At 41.2% G+C, this 20,591-nt stretch overlaps 1 protein-coding gene across 5 annotated transcripts in view; it reads left to right on the top strand.

The window, feature by feature from the left end:
* SLC9A8 (solute carrier family 9 member A8) overlaps positions 1 to 20,591 on the top strand; it is a 70,634-nt gene that overhangs the window by 17,820 nt on the left and 32,223 nt on the right. For 3 of the 5 annotated variants that reach the window (XR_013365433.1, XM_077873533.1, XM_077873532.1), the window contains 4 exons: positions 5,235 to 5,293; positions 10,927 to 11,010; positions 15,723 to 15,824; positions 16,953 to 16,987. Coding sequence is in view for 4 of the 5 variants with exons in the window: in XM_077873533.1 (XP_077729659.1) it covers positions 5,235 to 5,293; positions 10,927 to 11,010; positions 15,723 to 15,824; positions 16,953 to 16,987 (280 nt within the window). In the remaining variant the exon portion in view is untranslated. Of the gene's footprint in view, positions 1 to 5,126; positions 5,149 to 5,234; positions 5,294 to 6,229; positions 6,341 to 10,926; positions 11,011 to 15,722; positions 15,825 to 16,952; positions 16,988 to 20,591 lie in introns of those variants that run through there. The other 2 variants (XM_077873535.1, XM_077873534.1) reach the window with 2 other exon arrangements.

The raw sequence follows: 20,591 nt of genomic DNA on the forward strand, positions 1-20,591 counted from the left end.
TAGCAAAATCCTGAGAAAAAGCCCAGGGTCTCAAGTTTTCACAGAATATTCTTTTGTAGCTTTTAAATTTTGTATTACGTACATCTGTTACATAATTAAATAAAGATGTAATAATTCATTCTTAATTCTGGACCTGCTATTTACTAGATAAGTGGTGCTGGGCCTTAGCCTTAGTTTCCTTATCTATAAAATGCAGGTGACAGTGTCTTCACTTCCTGGAATTGCAGATACTGAGCAGGGTAATGCATAGAATTCACTTAGTATAATGCCGACTTGCTAAGTAATCAATGACTATTAGCTGCTGCTCTTAATATTATCTATATTATTATGGTTTATCGCCTTGCAGGGTAGTTGTGAGAATGAACTAAAATAATGTGTATCTTATACATCAGCACAGTGTCTGGATGTAAAGTGTGTGTGTGTGTCTCTTTTTAACATAGGGCAAATAAATATATATATGTACATATATATCTACTCTTTAAGGGAATTAAGATCATGTTCTACATTCTGTTTTGCAACCTGATTATCATCCTTAAGATATCTTAAGCATTTTTCCTGTAACATTGTTAGGAACATTGCACAGTGATGGTGGTAGGGCAGAGCACCCTGGGAGAGAGGTGAGGGTTCATAGGCTATAACAGCTATGCAGACAGGCTGGGGCAGTATAGTCTGCCTCTGTCTTAGCATCATGAAGTGTTAGGATGTCCAGTGTCCCTTGCTGGCCCTGAGCCATCACACAGGTTACTTCAACACTCTGAGCCTACCTGAAACATTCTCTTGAGGATTAGAAATAATTTAAAGTGACAAATCGTAGGAGAAGGGGGTCAACAAATAATTATGAATTGCTCCCAATGTTTTTAGTTAATACAGTGATGTCCATAATGAGATGTGTGCATCAGAATCTATTGGGGGCAGAAGAAAATGTAAGAACTTGAGTTTCTGTTTTATTTTATTTTATTTATTTTATTTTTTAAAAAGATTTTATTTATTCATGAGAGACACAGAGAGAGAGAGAGGCAGAGACATAGGCAGAGGGAGAAGCAGGCTCCCCATTGGTAGCCTGATGCAGGACTTGATCCCACAACCCCAGATCACAACCTGAGCCAAAGGCAGATGCTCAACCACTGAGCCACCCAGACGTCCCTTGAGTTTCTATTTAATTTCATTCTTTTACAATCTGTTTTGTGTGTACACTTTCAAATATATTAATATAGTAGCAGTGCTTTTTAGTAAGAGATAAAAATTTATAACTTGAGATTATATATGCTTACATTCTTTTTACTGGTAAGAATATACAAAATTGTAACTAGGGCATTATTTCCATCTGGTAGCTAGTTGTGTGGTAGGAATTCCTCCTGGAGAGTAGATTGATTTGACCTAACTTGGAACCTTAGTCTCAAAAGAGAAAGTTGCTAATCTCAGGCTGCATGATATTTTAGTCCTAGGACATCTAGAAAGGATTGCTCAGGAAATAGTAGTAACAGTAGTAGTGATAATATCACATTGTATTTTACAAAGCTTTCTAGTGCCTCATAAATAATAATATAGAAGCAAGCTTAGGCAATAGAATGATAATGATTATAATCGATAGATATAATAGATAATTATGAATAATGATTTTCATGGGACGCCTGGGTGGCTCAGTGGATGAGCATCTGCCTTTGGCTCAGGGCGTGATCCCAGAGTCCTAGGATCCAGTCCCGCACCAGGCTCCCCGAGGGGAGCCTGCTTCTCCCTCTGCCTATGTCTCTGACTCTATGTCTCTCATGAATAAATAAATAAATCTTTTAAAAAGAATAATGATTTTCGAATGCAGCTGTTTCATATGTAATTACAAAGCACTAACCATGGTATTATACATTTACAAGGGAAGGAGAAAGTTGAAGTTTTAGTAGAGCAGAAAAACACTAGCTTTGAAAATGAAATCTGAAACCGTGAAGAGGTTCAGCTTCTCTAGTAATCAGGAATGATTACTGAATGCAGATTAACTGCCAATGCAAAGTGAAACAATGTAACAACTTCTTGACCATCCCGTGGGGCAGAAATGTTTAGTCTGATGACTGTCCAGGGTTGCTGAGAATGTGGGAATGAATGCTCTGGAGCAGCAGTGTAAATTGGTGCAACCACTTCGGAGGACAATTTGGCAACATTTTCAAGAGATAAAAATGTTCAAGCCTTTCACTGTCTCTGGATCTGCCCTCTGGAAACACTTACACAAAGCAGCCTGAACCATTGTGTTCGTTGCAGGACCACTGTTAACAGCAAACAGTTGGAGACAGCTATTATTTGCTGAATGGTTAAAAAAAAAATTGTGACTTTAAAAAAAATTAAAGTATAATTCACATACTGTAAACTTCACAGTTTTAAGGCATACAATTCAGTGCCTTTTAGTATATTCACAGGACTGTGCAACCATCACCACTATCTAATTACAGAACATTTTCATCACTGCAAAAGGAAACCCTCTACCTATTAGCAGTCATTCCCCATTCTCTCCTTTCCCCTTCCCTTGGCAACCACCAACCTCCTTCCTGCCTCTGTAGACTTGCCTATTCCACACATTTTGTATACATGGAATCATATAATCTGTGGCCTTTTTTTAAATAACAGATTTATTGAGATATAATTCACATATGATACAAGTTACTCATTTTAAGTGTACTGTTCAGTGGGTTTTAGTATATTCACAGATTGTACAGCTATCACAACAATTGATTTTAGAAAATTTTCATCATCCCCAAAAGAAACCCCTTTCCCTTTAGCTATGAGCCCCAAACCATCCTCCCCAGTCCAAAGCAACCATTTCTGTCTCTATAGATTTGCCTATTCTGCATGTTTTGTACAAATGGATCACAAAATATGTGTCTTTTGTGCCTGGCCCCTATTACGTAGCATGTTTTCTTTCTTTCTTTTTTTTTTTTTAACATTTTATTTATTCATGAGAGACTCACAGAGAAGGCAGAGACACAGGCAGAGAGAGAAGCAGGCTCCATGCAGGAAGTCTGACGTGGGACTCAATCCTGGGACCCCAGGATCATGCTCTGGGCCAAAGGGAGGCGCTCAACCGCTGAGCCACCCAGGCATCCCTACTTAGCATGTTTTCAAGACTCATCTACGTTGTAGCATAGATCAGTGCCCCATTTTTTTAAATTGCCAGATAATATTCCATTGTGTGAATATACATTTTGTTTCTCTGTTCATCAGTTGATGAACATTTGCGTTGCTTCCACCTTTGGACTACTGTGAATAATGGTGCTAATGAACATCCGTGTACAAGTTCCTATAAAAGCATATGTTTTCTGGGCTCTTGGGTGGAGTTGCAGGTCATATGGTAACTCTCACTTTTTCAGGAATTGCCAAACTGTTTTTGTCACAGCAACCACGCCATTTTACATTCCTACCAGCAATATCTGAATGAAAGCTCCTGCTTCCCTGAACCCTTGCCAGTGCTTGCTTTCCTGTCTTTTTATTCTAGGAGTGTGAAGAGCTATCTCATTGTGGTTTTGATTAGCATTACCCTAACAATGTTAAGCGTCTTTTCATGTGCTTGTTGGCCATTTGTATGTCTTCTTTGGAGAAATATCTGTTAAATGTATGGCATTTTTATGCTATGCTACAGAGCTGTTCAAAGGAATGAGGCCGATCTATATGTAATAATCCCTGAGTGCATCTCCCAGGATTTAACACTGAGCAAAATAGCAAATAGTAGAATGACACATTACATACTGTAAATTTTATATAAATACACACAGGTGTGCCATATGTACATAAACACAGTACTGTATGTTAAATATAAACATGTCAGAGGCTAGAGAATGATCTGATAGAATGTTTCCCAAACTCCTCAAGATGGTTGCTTACCTTGGGGCAGGAAGAGAAAGCACTAAGGTGGCAATGGGGGGTGGGATCTCATCAAAAGGGACTTTTATTTACAACATTTTACAATGTATTCATGAGCTATTTGGTTAATAAACAATTGTATTAAAAAGTCCTTAAATATATACACAATTTGAAAAGGTAAGAAAAAAGCAATTGGGAAGCTCTATCTGGAGAGTTTGGAATCAGTGCTTTCATGCCACCTGGCAAGTGAATAGACAACTTCTATTTCAAAAATAGATTCATTGACTCTCTTTACACCCCAGATCTATTTTGTCTTGGTCTCTTTTTCAGAGTAATGTTATTATAGTTTTAACAATATGGAACAATTCAGATAGTATAGAGGTTTATAAAGTTAAACTTATCTCCTCTCCACCTGCAACCCCCTCCCCCACAGAAGTGAGTGATGTGCACTTCCTTTTCCTGATAAACTTCTCTGTTCTAGTATTGTCTCTTCCTCCCACCCCCATCAGACATAGTAACAAAGTGTGTTTCATCTTTCTGTTGTTCGTGGGGAAAAGCTCCTTCCTCTGGGCAGGAGGCGGGGGAGATGTCTTTGACTTTTAGGGTCTAGGACAGTGGCCTTTAGGCTTGCTTTGAATCAGCCCCTACCAGAGATTGTGATTTAGTAGGTCCAGAGTGCTGCTCAGGTGTCTTTATTTTATAAAAAGTTCCCATGATGATTCTGATGAGTCAACAGGGTTAAAAATCATTTATCTAGTGAGTAACAGAGCCATCATAAATTGTACCCGTGATGCTTCTTTGAGAATTATTTTTGGTAGGTTCTTTATGAGAGAATAATGAGCCTGTCAGCCTTAAGGAAACATGCCTGAACTTAGATGGTCTGTTTTGTTCCAGGAATTTCACAGAATTTTTACTTTAGGTTATTTTTAGCATTGGGGTTTTATCTCTAACTAAATACTCTGCCTAGAACTGCCATCTGAATCTAAGAAAGTGATCTCAGACTCTTGTTCAGAAATGATAAGAATAAGCAGTATAGAGGAAACTTGGCATGTGAGCTTTCTGTCATTTCACATTGAAAATGAGTGGGTGTACCAAAACTGACCAGTTAAATCTCCTGTGCCCAGCAGACTGTCCTTAGGGCTTGTTCAGTCAAGCTTTTTGTTACCAAGCTGCATGCCCCCCCCACTGCCATTGTTGACTTCATTATAGTATGTTTGTCTAAGATGTGACTCGGAACTTCACATTGATCTCCATTCTTAGGTTTTCAGATCGAAAACTTGCGGAAATCCATAAAAGCTATTTAAAGACGTAATAATCAGTTTTTCTAGGAAAATAAACCTGAGTAATCTTTCTCATATCATAAGTTATGTCAAACTTTATGTTTTCTCTTCTAGGTATTCTCATGGGAGCAGTAATAAAAATTATAGAGTTCAAAAAGTTGGCAAATTGGAAGGTAGGTTTGCCTGTTGATTTTTTTTTTTTGCTTGTTGATTTTTGAACATACTTACAATTTTTATTGATTATCTTTAATTTTAGTAACACTGATGGTTAGTTATGATGGCTTATCATTACATGACTATCAGTAAACTTTATATTGTCCCACTAATTTTTTAACATTCCGTTGGATTAGGGTTGATATCTTTACATCTGACTTTTTTTTTTAAGATTTTATTTATTCATGAGAGACACAGAGAGAGAGAGGCAGAGACATGGGCAGAGGGAGAAGCAGGCTCCATGCAGGGAGCCCGATGTGGGACTCCATCTCGGGACTCCAGGATCATGCCCTGAGCCGAAGGCAGATGCTCAACTGCTGAGCCACCCAGGCATCCCAACATCTGACTTTTTAAAAAAAGTTTGGGGATCCCTGGGTGGCTCGGTGGTTTAGCGCCTGCCTTTGGCCCAGGGTGTGATCCTGGAGCCCCGGGATCGAATCCCACATCAGGCTCCCGGCATGGAGCCTGCTTCTTCCCTCCGCCTGTGTCTCTGCCTCTCTCTCTTTGTATGTCTATCATGAATAAATAAATAAAATCTAAAAAAAAGAAAAAGCTTGAGTCTCACACTGCTTCAAGTTAATGTGGGAGCACCTGGTGTCATGTTTTGTTACTTAATTTCATTTGCATAATCTTAGACTCACCTGCTGCTGTCTGGGGAGGAAATCTTTAATTAGCATTAAATATCAATCAGTGGTTATTGTTGCCAGCTAACAATAAAACAGATTTGTCCAGCCCTGTAGAGCTTACAGAATGCTTTCTATACTGTAGCTCGTGTTGTCCTCATGTCAACCATGTGAGGTAAATTGACCACATATTATCATCACTGTGTTTTCATGAATGAAGAAAGTGACCACAGAGAGGTTGAGACATGTCCAACATCAAAGAGCCAGAAAGTGGCTGAGTTGAGCCTTATGGCCAGACCCTCTGGCCCTGTGTATTCTGTATTCTCTCCACTATACCATGTTGTGTGGGCATTCGTACCAGCGTGTTCACACAGAAGTCAGCATGTGAGTATCATCTTATGGTACAAGAACTAATTGAAACTCAAATTTCAACCTAAACTAGTGCATCCATGTTGAGTACAGAGCTTTAAAAAGTCTGTAGCAGGGAACCTGCTTCTCCCTTTCCCTCTGCCTGCTGCTCCCCCTGTTTGTGCTCTGTCTCTCTGTGTCAAGTCTTAAAAAAAAAAATCAAAATTAAAAACATATAAAAAAATTGTGTGGAGGGAAATAAGGTTAATTTCAAAACATTAAAGAATATTTTGTAGCAAAAATTTATCACATCCAAACCCCTCCTATTTTTTTTTTTTTCAAACCCCTCCTATTTTGATTCAGCTCCTAGATGCTAGGATTAATTTACCTATGAAACTATAGAGCATAAAATTTGCAAAACAAGCCACATAGACTGACTTAAAACATAATTTGAAACTGTTATAAATAATATTCAGGAAATATTGCATGTATTAAATGGATTCTCAAAATACACATTGAGCTCTTGCTATTATAGATCTCCCTCCAGCTGGGGAAGAGACTGAGCAGGCCCCACTGTACTTCAGTGGGGCCTGCCCAATCTCTGCCCTACTACAACTGGTTAATGTTAATCACTCTCACAGTGGCTAGTTTTAGGGCAGGGGACCGTAATCCTTTCTCTACTCCTACATACAGCCTGGTGTGTAGAGGGAACCTCCTAACACATTTTGTTTGAATTAAAATCAGTTGCTCAAAATTGGAATTGATTTTAAACAATTAGAAATTGTTTTATTTTAAAATATTGCCAATCTATATAAAATGCTGGAAATTTCACATAAAAACCTGAATTTCTAGCTTCCCTTGAAGAAGCAGAAACTCTTAACATCAGGCCCACATGCCGCCCTGCAGAGATCCAGCAGTTGCTCCCTGGGGAATGTTGTGTGGCCTGGGGAACCACTTGAGTTGGTGACCCCTGTTCTGAGTAGTGGGGACAGGGGGAAGGAGGGGAGATTGTCCTCCATTTTCAGTTTTATATGCGTCAATTTTGTTGAATTTATTTTTCAATGGATGTTAAATAATAGTATATTTAATAGCCCAGGCAAGTAAACCACAGTTGGGTGGTGAATGTAACGAAGTGCCCAAAGAGCCATCCAATTTGGGCTTGACCTCAGAGAAGGGGAAGGTTTCTAGGCCAGGACATTTGGGCCAGGCTTCCTGGAGGAACAGGTGTTTGTGGAAAGCCGAAGCAGGAAGCAGGACACCTGTTTGGAAACCGAATGCTGCAGGAAGCAGGGGGAGATAAGAAAAAACAAGGAGTTTGGTGTTCTCTCCGCGCAGTTCTATTGCCAGACTGTCTGTCTGGGCCTGCCTTCCACCTGTATTGTCATATACTTAAATATTTATTTCTTGAAAGCAACTTGGTTTTTACATATATATTTATATATATTGTAGCAGATTGTTGTAAAGGCTTTTGTTGTGGTGAAGTATATTTAACATAAAATATATCATTTTAGCTATTTTTAGGTATATGTTTCAGTAGCTGAATACATTCACAATGTTGTATAATCATCACATTATCTATTTCCAGAAGTGTTTTATCATCCCAGACAGAAACTCTACCTGGTAAAAAACTCCCTAGTCCCCCCCGCCCACAGTCTATTCTGCTCTTTCTTTTTTTCTTTTTTTGTTTAGTATTTTCTGTTTTTTTAGGAACCCTCTATTCTACTTTCTATCTTTATGAATTTACATACTTTAGGTACCTTATGTACGTGGAATCATACAACATTTGTCCTTTTGTGTTTGGTTTATTTTACTTAAAGTGATGTTTTTAGGGTTCATTCATACTGTAGCATGTGTCAGAATTTCCTTCCTTTTTGTGGCTGAATAATACTCTTTTGTAGGTATACACCACACTTTGTTTATCCATTCATCTGTTGATGGGCTGCTGGGTTGTTCTTACCTTTTGGCTATTGTGGATAATGCTCCTGTGAACACTGGTATACTATATACATTTATTTTAAAGGAGACACTATAGTACCAGGTTATAATACTGTGGGAAACCAGTATTGTTTTTATAAATAAATATGATAAAAACAAAGTAATACAGATGCCTGCTGAAGCCTCTGAGGTCAAGCCTGCTCTGTTAAATAAAAGGGCGATCAGCATATTGGAGAGAGGCTTTACACGCCCTAACTCCAACCTGTGGTGTCTGAGTTCATTGGGACTGGAAAAGAATCAAAAGAGGTTTTTTCAGTCTGACAGGTCTGTGGTATTTGACATACACTGCTCAGGTACCATCTAAAATTACCTCATATCATTTTGGGGAAGATGTTGCCAAAAGAACCTGGGATCTTTCTGTAACACTGTTCATTGTAAGGTAGGATGTGTATTTCCTGTGGCTGGTGTAGCAAAACTGGGGGGCTTAAGACCACAGAGATTATTCTTCCATAGTTCTGGGGACCAGAAATCTGAAATCAAGGTGTTGGCAGAGCTGTGTTCCCTCTGGGGAGCAAATCCAGGCTCAGTGATTGGCTTTTGCCGCTTCTGATGGTCCCAAGTGTTCCTTGGCTGTGGCAGCATAACCTGTTTCTCATCCCTGTCTTCACATGTCCTCCTCCTCTGTGTCTGTGTGTCCTTTCCTATCTCTTGTAAGGACACTGTCATTGGGTTTTGGGCCCACTCTAATCCAGTCTGATCTCCTTTGGACTCTTCCCTTAATTACATCTGCAAAGACCCTATTTTCAAAGAAGGTCACATTCTGGGGTTCCAAGTGGACATGAATTAAGCCTGTAAAACCCGTGCAACCCACTGCAGGTGGGTTCTCTTTTTTTCCCCGGGGCCAAGGTAGAAGGTCAGTTTCTGAAACTCCAAAAGAATCTATATGGCGGTCCCACCGCACATATATCCTGAGAATAGGTTGCCCCACAAAACACAGAAATCGGCCCATTTCTTTTCACATGGTCCCAGTCTGAGTCATGAGCTTGTTGCACAGGCAGTTATTTTAAGACTTAATAAGGCATTTTCAGAAGTCATTTGCTTTCTATTTTGAGCCTTTGAATGTTATTTTCGTCTTTATGGTAACAGCTGTACATTTGTAAGAATACACTTAGCCATTCTTTTAAACAGGGATTTGGACAAGAAATCTGACTGTGGCATGAAAACTCTCATGTGAAAGGGGGCCTAATTTTACAATTAAGTATAGTAAGTAGACTTTATATTACGTGTGGTCATTTTGGATTTGAGGACCAATACGAATTTTTCCCCCAATACACCAACAATTAGAGATACTAATATAGAAAATGGAATTATCATTTCATTCCTCCAAAGATGGCCATATTCTAGAAATACCTTTCCTAATGGTACTTAATATTTGAATCTGAAGTATGGCAAGGGCCTTGCTTTATAGCTGTGTCCCCAGTAACAAGGGCATCAGGTGGAAACTGTTCTGTCATAGTCCCAGATTTAGGAAAATCTCTGTCACGGTTGTCTGTGACAGGCAGAGAAAAGGCTGGGTTGTTTTAAACACAGAGTTTACTCTTTCTTCAAGTGGATTGTTTTAGGGCCTTAACCGTTACCTTTTTTCCAGAGGATTTCGATTTGTGGACTTATTTTTTAAAGTGTTCTATTTTAATTGAAATGTTTTCTGTATTAAAATTAACTTTCTTTCCTTAGTAAAGAATGAAAAGCAGGGGAGCCTGGATGGCTCAATAGGTTAAGCATCTGCCTCTTGATTTTGCCTTAGGTCATGATCTCAGGGTCATGAGATCATGCCCCACATTGGGTTCAGTGCTGGGCGTGGAGCCTGCTTCAGATTCTCTTTCTCCCTCTCCCTCTGCTCCTTCCCCCTCTTTCTGTAAAAATTTTTTAAAAGAATGGAAAGCATATACTGTGTGTTTAGAAGCAGTTCATCCTGTGGGTTCTCTTGCTGGTCACCTCTTAAAATCACTTGTCCTGTATTTCTTTCTTTCTTTCTTTCTTTCTTTCTTTCTTTCTTTCTTTCTTTCTTTCTCCTTTCTTCCTTTCTTCCTTTCTTCCTTTCTTCCTTTCTTCCTTTCTTCCTTTCTTCCTTTCTTCCTTTCTTCCTTTCTTCCTTTCTTCCTTTCTTCCTTTCTTCCTTTCTTCCTTTCTTCCTTTCTTCCTTTCTTCCTTTCTTCCTTTCTTCCTTTCTTCCTTTCTTCCTTTCTTCCTTTCTTCCTTTCTTCCTTTCTTCCTTTCTTTCTTTCTTTCTTTCTTTCTTTCTTTCCTTTTTTTAAGATTTTGTTTATTTATTCATGAGGGAGAGAGAGAGAGAGAGAGAGGGGCAAAGACACAGGCAGGGGGAGAAGCAGGCCCCATGCAGGGAGCCCGACATGGAACTCTATCCCGGGACCCCAGGATCACACCCTGGGCTGAAGGCTGGTGCTAAAACATTGAGCCACCCAGGGATCCCCCTGTCCTGCATTTCTTAATGCAGGTTTTGTTGTGTTTTTGGTTTCTTCTGCCTGGTTTTATCATCAGGTACTCTTTTAAACATTGCATGCTTCCACTGGGCCTAAGAGAACAATTATTTTGGCTCTTTACTGATGGATTTATTTTGTAACTATACAAATTCTATGCTTCTGAAAATACCCATTTTATATTTACAGGAAGAAGAAATGTTTCGTCCAAATATGTTTTTCCTCCTCTTGCTTCCTCCTATTATATTTGAGTCAGGATATTCATTACACAAGGTAAGACTCAGGCATGCATTGGTCCTTTAGGACCAGTCTAGGTAGCTGCCATGTTAGTAAGGCAAGCTCTTTAAAAGGCTGGTTTTGACCTAGCTGCAGTGGCTCAGCATGAACACCCTGGGGTACATGGTAGAAGCTGGACTGCACTGCCTGACATAGGGAGAAGAGCAGACAATATATATATGGTCAGTGAGTTGCTCTCATGGCTTCAGGCAGTGTGGCTTATTAATTAGCATTTTCCATAAAGGATTACTTTGCCTAGGAAGTGATCACCAAAGTGGTTTTATGTGGTGTACAGACGATACATTGACTCCTCTTGTTGGACAGAGACTGTCCTGGGACAACAGAGACATGTGCCTCAGGCCTTTTGATTCTTTCAGCTTGCAGTGTGGGGCCCCTCTGCCTCCTTCATTGTATCCTCTCTCAGTGTCCTGCCCTGGGCCTCAGCTCCCTGCTGATAGCCCCTCACTCCCAGTCTCCTTCTGGCCCATTACCTAGTCCCACAGTTCCCCTGCCCATCCTTGGCTCCTTGGCCTGGGCAGCAGCCTCTCTGGCCTCTGCCCGCTTCCCTGCTTTGCCCCAGCATTTCTAGTCTCTGTCCTCTGGCTTCCAATGGGACCCTTTCTGCCTGGGCCAGAGCTTCTAACTTTTAAGCTGATTTGTATTGTATATATGTGTAGGGGGGAAGGAAAGGGGGTGTTTGGGATGTTGTTTTTTGGCCTATGAGTTTTCCTTAAATATATTTAGTTTTAAAAATAAAAGGGTATTCAACTTGAAATGTTAGTAATACATCAGTTATTTTGTGAATGTGATTAAAAATTGTGAAGGCTGGAAGGTTTGGCCTAGCCTTGAAGAAAACAGAGCCTGGACTTTCAGAGAGATGTAGGTCTAATCACGCGCTGCCCCCTACAGGTGTCTTCTGAGTAAAGTCAAAATTAAAAACAAAATGAAAAAACCCCTAAAATTCTACTTCTCAGGTTGTTTGAAGGTTTGCACTAGATGAAGGAATGTTTGCAAAGCGTCACCCATCACAATAAATGATTGGTGAGGGTGCTTGTTATTAACATTATCTATTATTAATATAATCAGTGTTGTTTTTAATAGCTTATTAAACTCAAGAGTTAAATTTGTCATGAGAGTTTTAGTTAAAACATATTAATTAAATCTTTAATTTTCCACCTGGATTCTAAAGCATAAAATGTACAGTCCAAATTCTAAAATGTTCAGTCAGGATTCAGTTTAAACTGTTATTGTGTAGCTATTCAAAGAAAAAGTAAAAAGGAAGCTTAATGTAAAAAAAAAAAAAAATTCCCAAGACTTATAAACTATTACTGACCTTGGATAATTTAAAAAGAAATGAGTAAGAAGGAATTAAAAAGTCAACGTCTTTCATTTTTTCATTTTATAAACAAATCTTAACTATAAGCAGATTATGAAAATATTTCAAAACAATGTTGAGGTGATTGATTTGGATTTTACTTAAAAGCTGACCCTTTGATTACTGTATTAGAGCATATAAAATTTTTATTTTCTAATTTTTTGGAAGGGAGATAAATTTGTTCTAAAATTTAGGGAAAATAGTAGTTTCTTAGAAAAAGAAAGATGGCTTTCCAGCAGAAAATGTGACAATTATGAGAAAGGGATTAATGTGACTTAGCAATGTGAATTCAAGAGATTTCTGTTCACTTCCTGCCCTCCCCAAAGAAGATAGGAAATTGACTCTGGATGTCCTTGATATTGTTGTATTTGTTTTGTTTTGTTTTTTTTTTTTAAGATTTATTTATTTATTCATGAGAAACACACACAGAGAGAGAGGCAGAGACACAGGCAGAGGGAGAAGCAGGCTCCATGTAAGGAGCCTGATGTGGGACTCGATCCTGGGTCTCCAGGATCACACCCTGGGCTGCAGGCGGCACTAAACCGCTGCGCTACCAGGGCTGCCCTTGTTGTATTTGTTGATGTAAATTTGGACTTGGAATAAAAATTTCAGTAAGATTACCATCAATTAATATGCATTAGACAGGTGGCTATTGGTTCTTTAAAATTATTAATATCACATAAAGAATAGGCCATTAGTTATCTGAAAGAGAAACATAAATTTACATTATGTAGGAAAGGGAAGTTCTTGAATAGTAACTTGAATTTGGGTAAAATTTCCATATCCAGATTAATATTAAGCAACTACATAAATTATATCAGCATTAGATTCCTATAAACAGATCAAGACTTAATTTAATCTATTTTAACAACAAAATAAATCAGCTCCTTGCAAAGAAAAACTCAGAGGAAAGCCTTTAGTTTAGAAAAAAACAAATCATTGTGTTTGCCCTAGTTATTTTAAGGTTCTTTGTGTATGGTAGATTGATATACCAAACAAAGTAATTGAATGTCAGATCATGGGTGGCCAAATCAGATTGCAATGAATGAAGCAAAGCAGCTTCCTGAAGGAGATGGGCTTGGTGGGGCCACCAGTATTAAACTGGGGCATACTTTTGAAGTGAGCTTCAAAATACCACTTCCGGGCAGCCCCAGTGGCTCAGTGGTGGCTCAGCGGTTTAGCGCCGCTTTCAGCCCAGGGCGTGATCCTGGAGACCTGGGATCTAGGCCCACACCGGGCTCCCTGCATGGAGCCTGCTTCTCCCTCTGCCTGTGTCTTTGCCCCCCTCTCTCTCTCTCTCTCTCTCCGTATCTCTCATGAATAAATAATTAAATAAAATCTTAAAAAAAAAACAAAAAAACAAAATAGCACTTCCCTGGCATACCTGACCAGCTCAATCAGAAGAGCGTCCAACTCTTGGTTTTGGCTTCAGTCATGATCTTGGAGCAGTGGTTCAAGCTCCATATCTGGCTCTGTGTTCAGTGCAGTCTGCTTGAGATTCTCTCTCCCACTCCCTCTGGCCACCCCCACCCCCACCCCCTGCTGGCTCATGCACACATGGTCTCTCTCCAAAGTAAATAAATCTTTAAAAAAATAGATAAAATAGCAGTTCCTGGGGGTGTCTGGCCCAGTTGGTAAAGCATGTGACTCTTAATCTCGGTTTGAGTCATGAGTTTGAGCCCCATGTTGGGTATAGAGATTACTAAAAGTAAACTTAAAAAATAAGTAAAATAAAATAGCAGTTCCTGTTGTCTCTGGTGTGTTAGTTAAGCAAAAAGATGAGATTCCTTGTCTGTGCCCACAGTCAAGTTTTAGGGATCCTTGGTATTGTTCCTAAGTGGAGCCCACAGGATTCTAATAAGTAGCTTTTAGAAATTTTTTTATGGAAATTACCATGGTAGTAGGACTCAAATATTTTTTTCTTAAATGTTATGAGGTATAGATGGAAATATATTTTATCTGTCATATTTGAAGAAGATACTGAGAGTATAATAGAATTATTATTTTTTTAAAGATTTTATTTATTTATTTATTTGAGAGAGAAAATGAGTGAGGAGAGGGACTGGGGGGAAGGAGAAGCAGATTCCCCACTGAGCAGGAAGCCCTGTATGAGATTTGATCCCAGGACCCTGGGATCATGACCTGAGCTAAAGGGAGACACTTAATCGACTGAGCCACCCAGGAGCCCCTAGAGTAAAATAAGATTATTTGAAAGTCCTGGACAGCAAACAGGATTTTCTAATCACGTAATCTATTATCTTGACATGCTTTATAATAACGCATCTTTTCTGGGGCACCTGGCTGGCTCTAGTCAGTGGAGCATGTGACTCTTGATCTCAGGGTTAAGACCATGTTGGGTATAGAGATTACCTAAAATCTTTTTTAAGAAGTATGCACCTTCTTAAAATTAATTAAAAAATTATAATTGTATAAGCTTTGGACTTTGATCAGACATGAAATATGAAAGGTTAATTCCTTCCTTCCTATTCATTGGGCATCTTCCATCTGACAGGTATTATACCAGTAACTATGTTGTGTAAAAGCAGATGTGGTCATTCCCCCCACCCCCCCACCTCCACTGAGCCTATATAGTTTAGTGGGAAAGACAGACATTAGTCAAATAGTTCTATAAATGAATGCAAGATTTCAGCCATGTCGTGTGTTACCAGGAGAGGGTGATTGTTCACTGAGAGCATAGAATAGAATCTGACCTGGGTGAGGGATCAGAGCAGGCTTCCCTCAGGAAGAGCCAGACTGCCCTAAGACCTTAGGATGATTTAAGTTCACTGAGCAAGGAGGAAGAAAGAGTGGCCCAAGCCCAGGGAGCATGACATGTTCCAAGAACCAAAAGCTACCAGTGTGACTAGAACCCAGAGAACAAAGGGGAAATTAGAGGGCTTCATAGGGGTAGAACCATCTAGGCTTTGGTTGGATTTTAGCTGCATTCCAAGTGGCAGAGAGTGAAGGTAGCAATAGCACAATCAGGTTTGGCTTTTCCAAAGATCATTCTGGAAGGCCTTGAAGAGTAAAGGGCAAGGGGCCAGCACTGGTTGAGATTGTTAATGCTATTGCAGCGGTCCAGGGGAGAGGCATTATCAGCTTGCACAAGGGTTGTAGTGATGTGAGTGACGTGGAGAAGGTGACACCACACAGCACCTGGCTCTGCATTAGATGGGGGGCGAGGGAAGACTCCCAGGTTACCAGCTTGCCAAACCAGGTGGGTGGTCTTTTGCAGAGAATCAGACGTGTACAGAGGGCCAGGGGAGGGGTGTATGCCTTCATTGACTGGACCAGCTTCCCTAAGCAGTCCTCTTATTTCTACTCTTTCCAACAGGGTAACTTCTTTCAAAATATTGGTTCCATCACCCTGTTTGCTGTCTTCGGTACAGCAATTTCCGCTTTTGTAGTAGGTGGAGGAATTTATTTTCTGGGTCAGGTAAGAAAAACATCTTTGAAAAATTCTGAAAAACTTATATTCTTTGAGCTAGTACAGGGAGGTGGGGTAGGAACATCTTGTGGGGCCGGGTTTCACGTTCAAGGTTAAATGCTGTCCTGGAAGGAAAGCCAAACTCCTACGAGGCACAATAAAGGCATGCTGAAATTGTTTCTAAGTGTCCTCGAAGAGCATTGGTGTCTGGAATTGAGTGAATCTTCTCCATAATCCCCAAAAGTTTTTTTTATCTTATTTGCAAACCATTAATTTCTTAAGACAGAATACTAAAACTAAAGTAGAATATATACCATCAAGGTCTTCAGATTATAGGTCTTCAGTTGTGTTATCAAGTAGACTGAATCAGGATTAAATACTGTTTCTTAACAAAAATTTGTGTTTTTAAAATCACACTTGATTCTGAATATGTTCACTCAATTCTAAGTTGTCCACCCATAGAATTATATACTCTGGATTTTCCACCATTGCTAAACCAATTCCCAGTGTCATCAGTTGGACACTCTGTACTTCAAATACAAATTAATTTGAATTAATTTAAACCAAATCTACCCAGAAAGGTAAAATCTGTAGTTTTGCATTCTGCATGCCTATGCACGTCAGAGTTCTTTTCCTTTATGGTCACTTGCAGCAAGTTTGCCTGCCCCGGTTCTGTAAACTAAAAGCTTAAGGCTCAGGCAACTGGGTGACTGGCAGGCTTCTTGTGTGTGTGTCAGATATGTTTGCTTCTGTGGGTAGCTATTGGCCAAAGCCCACTGCATCTGATTGTCCCCTATACTGCTGCCTCAGTAGCACCAGAAATAAATCTGTCTGTCATGCAGCCTTCTTCATTGCTTCTAGCTTCTAGCATCAAATGGGAATAAACTTAAGAGAAGAAAACTGTACTTAATTTGGCTTGAAAAATGTAGTATTCTTTTCCGTACTTTTGTTGTATAATGGTTGAATGCATGCTTAAACTAAAACTTTGGAGTTTTCTTTATTTTTCAAGTGGTTTGGGGACTGAAGATTAATGTCCTTATTAGTTTCTAATAAAGCACTAATGGACATTTTAATCTTCTTGGCTGTTCTCCAGGGGGTTTTTTTTGTGTCTGTGTGTTTGTGTGTTTTATTTTACAGGCTGATGTAATCTCTAAACTCAACATGACAGACAGGTAAATCTTTCATACTGTCACACCCGTGTGACTGCTTTTCAGACTGGGGATAGTTTTCTCCACATTGATTCCTGGGTGTGGTATTTCTCTATTCAGTCTCTCTTTTTGTTTTGCTGGTGATTTCTGCCAAAGTAACTTGTGGCTGTGAAATGAATCAAAACTATATTGTGGAATTTTGAAGATCTCTAGTCAGAGCATTGCTGATGGAAATAATTGATTTAATTTAAGCTTTGCAGAGGATAACTCTGGTCAGTTAATTTCAACACCGCACAGTGCATCTTTTATTATCCAGAATCATCTTCAACTAATTTCTGAATGTTTTCAGTGGCCACAATGAAAAGTTGTCCTCTTGATAGATGAAGGATAGGGTGGGGAGTGAGGGGTATCTTTTTTCTGGGATTCCCGCCAAGCCAGGCATGGGGCAGGGTGGGGGAAATAGGCAGGGCCAAGGGCTCTACTATGGCTCCATTGAGAGCTGTTGTCTCAAAGTGCAGCCCAGGAATTTCCAGAATCAACTTAGCAAGAAACAGCCTAGGCCACTGTCTCGTGGATAGTACCAGATCTAGTGCTAAAAAAGTACACAAGCAGAGTGAGGCCTGGTTTCCCCTCTGAGAAGTCCAGTGTGTGTATGGCCTTGGTCTGTGTTTTTGCACCATCGGCACTTGCTCCTGGAGTATGGCTGGGGGCAGAAAGCAGGGCTGAGTTCTCAGTCCCGGATCTCTCCCGTCAAGCTGGCTGGAGCTTTCAGCCTTCAGTAACTTGGGGACTAGTTTTCATGGGAAATGTGCCTCTGCTAACAGTCAGTCCAATCCCATCTTTCTACCGGGAACATAAATTTTGGAGTTTTTGTTGTTATAAGATAGTCCTGATATATAAACAAGTAGCAAAAGTCACATTCCTATTCCATAAGGAGCTGGAAGTATAAAGCAGAACCAAGGCCCTGCATTTTGTAAGTATTTTGCAAGTGAGAAGAAATGCCCCTACCAGTCATGTAAAGGAAATGTCACAGTATTCTGTCCTTCAGCCTGTTCTGGGGCAACCGGTTAGAGATCCAAAAACTGCTTGATAAATTCTTATGCAATTGAATTGAACCAATGTTTATTGGGACATTCAGGTAGAGAAAAGAATTGTCCCTTAGAAAAGCAGAATAAGAGCCAGGTAGGGTTTTTCTTCTCCATGTGGAGATACTCTCTTTCCTGTTAGAAAGTGACTGCCCCCCAGATAGGGGATACTCTGGGAAAAATTAGCTAGCAGTCACAAACCCACACAGCCATGGGGCCTGGCCGAGTGCTTACCAGAGGGACCTGCCACTGTGCGTCTAGGGGTGGCCACAGTGGTGACCCTAACAGTGCACCCTGTTTGAAGGGGACAGCCACTTCTCAGCTCTACCTAGTAATCACCATGTGAGAAAATGATCCCCAAATTACTAAATATTAAAAAAAATTTTTTTTTCACAAGAAGCCAGATTTCCAGATTTTATAGTGAATTTTCTAGTTTTTAAATGTTGACAACTTAGTCAATTTTTCAAAATGCCATCTAAGTCAAACATAATACCCACAGACTTCTGCACAATAGAAAACATAAAAATAACTGTTGCATGTAATATTTTATTGTAGCATTTAAGATTTAATTTATTTATTTGAGAGAGAGAGAGAGAGCACAGAGGGAGAGGGAGAAGCAGACTCCCCGCTGAGCAGGGAGTCTGAAGTGGGGCTCGATCCTAGGACCCTGAGATTATGACCTGAGCTGAAGGCAGATGCTTTACCCACTCAGGTGCCCCAGGAACACATTTTAAGTTGGACTTTTAGCTCCTGGCCTTTCAAGGACCAGCCATGACAGTGAGGAGGAGAGCAGCTGATGGCACAATGACATGACTCCTGAGACTCCGACCTCAAAGAGTTGGGTCATTCATACTTGAGACGTGTCATGCTCACTGCCCAGAGGGCTCTGTCCCGATATAGATCCCCCCCCCCCAACCCAAGCTAAATGCGTTCTATGACTTGTGCAAAGCATTTCTGCCCAACTTTTTATTATGAAAATTTCAAACGTAGAGGAAAGGCAAAGCATACACCCGTGGACACCCAAATGACCACCTCCTGGACTCTGCAATTACTGTCTCACTGCATTTGCTTTAACCCAGATCTTTCCATCCGCCTATCTCACTGTCCATTCATCAGTTTCTGCTGGTTCCTGCTCTGGTTTCAGTTCAGGTTGCTACAGGGACTGTGACAAAGGATGGCACTGGGCCTCTCTTAGTACAACTGAAACCCAACACAACTAGTTTTTGTGTGTGGGGGAAAGGGTTGTTGGCTCAGAGAACTGAAGTGTCCTGGAATGATGGCTTCCAGCATGACGGCACCCTGGGGTCCATGCCATCCAGGGATCTCTCCTCCCATCATGTCTCTGTGCACTCTTCCAACCAGCTTCATCCTTGGTCCCACTTGTCCCACGTGGTAGCGCTGATGGCTCTGGGCTCATGTTGCCCCCACTCTAGCCAGCTCTGCCCGAGGGCCAACCTGATTCCCAATGACCTGGTGGAATGCCCGGTGGTGGCCCTCTTGGACCAAAGTAGGGTCCCCTGCCTGCTCCTAGAGCCCCATGCAACTCTGTGCGGGGAGGGGAGGCTCCCCAAAGGAAAATTGGGGTGCTGTTACCAAAACCAGGGGTGTGGATGCAGAGCAGAGAACCGTGGCTGTCTGCTCAGCCGCACTGTCCCCCGGAATGGAGGGAAGGGCCAGTGGAGCCACACCCCCCAACGCACAGGCCATCAAAGGCTCCCAGGTTCCCCCTCCCTCGCCTTTGTCTTTGGGGCATTCAGAATATGCTTTTTAGACCTTCTTTTCCCTTGAGGCCCTTGGTGTTTTGCCCCAAGTGAGGAGAGTGGGAATTAAAGACAAGGAGAAGAGACAAGCTCCATGTCGAGAATGCAGCAGGAGGGCCTCAAAGTCGGCTGCCAGTGGAACAGGGCCCCCCAGGTTGGCAGTCATCTGGTGGTGTTACCTTTCCTCCTCCCCCTCGCCTTCCTCCTTCCCCCCCTCCTGCCTGCCTTCCACAAATATCTCTAGGCCATACTCAGTACAGATCCTGGGACTCACTCCCTGGGCACTCACAGTGAGGGCGAGAGGCAGGTGACATGTGACAACCTCTGTGAGGACGGGGCAAGTGTGGAACTGAGCTCTGAACTGAGACTTGAGACTGTCTTTCGGGCTCTGCTCCTCAACTTGGGATCCAGAGGCTGTCCTTGAGGTAAGCGGGCTATCCTGCACGAGTTCACATTAATCAAACACAGGGAGCTGCCAGATTATTGACTTATAGAGCAAACTGTAGCTGGCCAAGGCAACTAGGCCTCTCCTCCCACTGGCTCTGCTCTGCCTGAGCCCAGACTCACGTGATTGCGCAGGGCTGCTGGGGAAGCTACAGTGGGCAGAGCCTGCCGCCTGTTCCGGGTGAGTTGCTCCCCCTTCCCAAGCGTGGTGAGAGGGCAGGAAACAGAGGTGGCTAGTCTCTGGCTTCCTTCTCTACCCAGGTCTGCCCCCTTGGGGGTCCCTGTTTTGTTGTGGAAGGGGGCAGACCTCATCTGTCTGCTGAGCTAGAAAGAAAGCAG

Source organism: Canis aureus, chromosome 26 (genome assembly GCF_053574225.1).
Source record: "Canis aureus isolate CA01 chromosome 26, VMU_Caureus_v.1.0, whole genome shotgun sequence".
Taxonomy (NCBI): domain Eukaryota; kingdom Metazoa; phylum Chordata; class Mammalia; order Carnivora; family Canidae; genus Canis; species Canis aureus.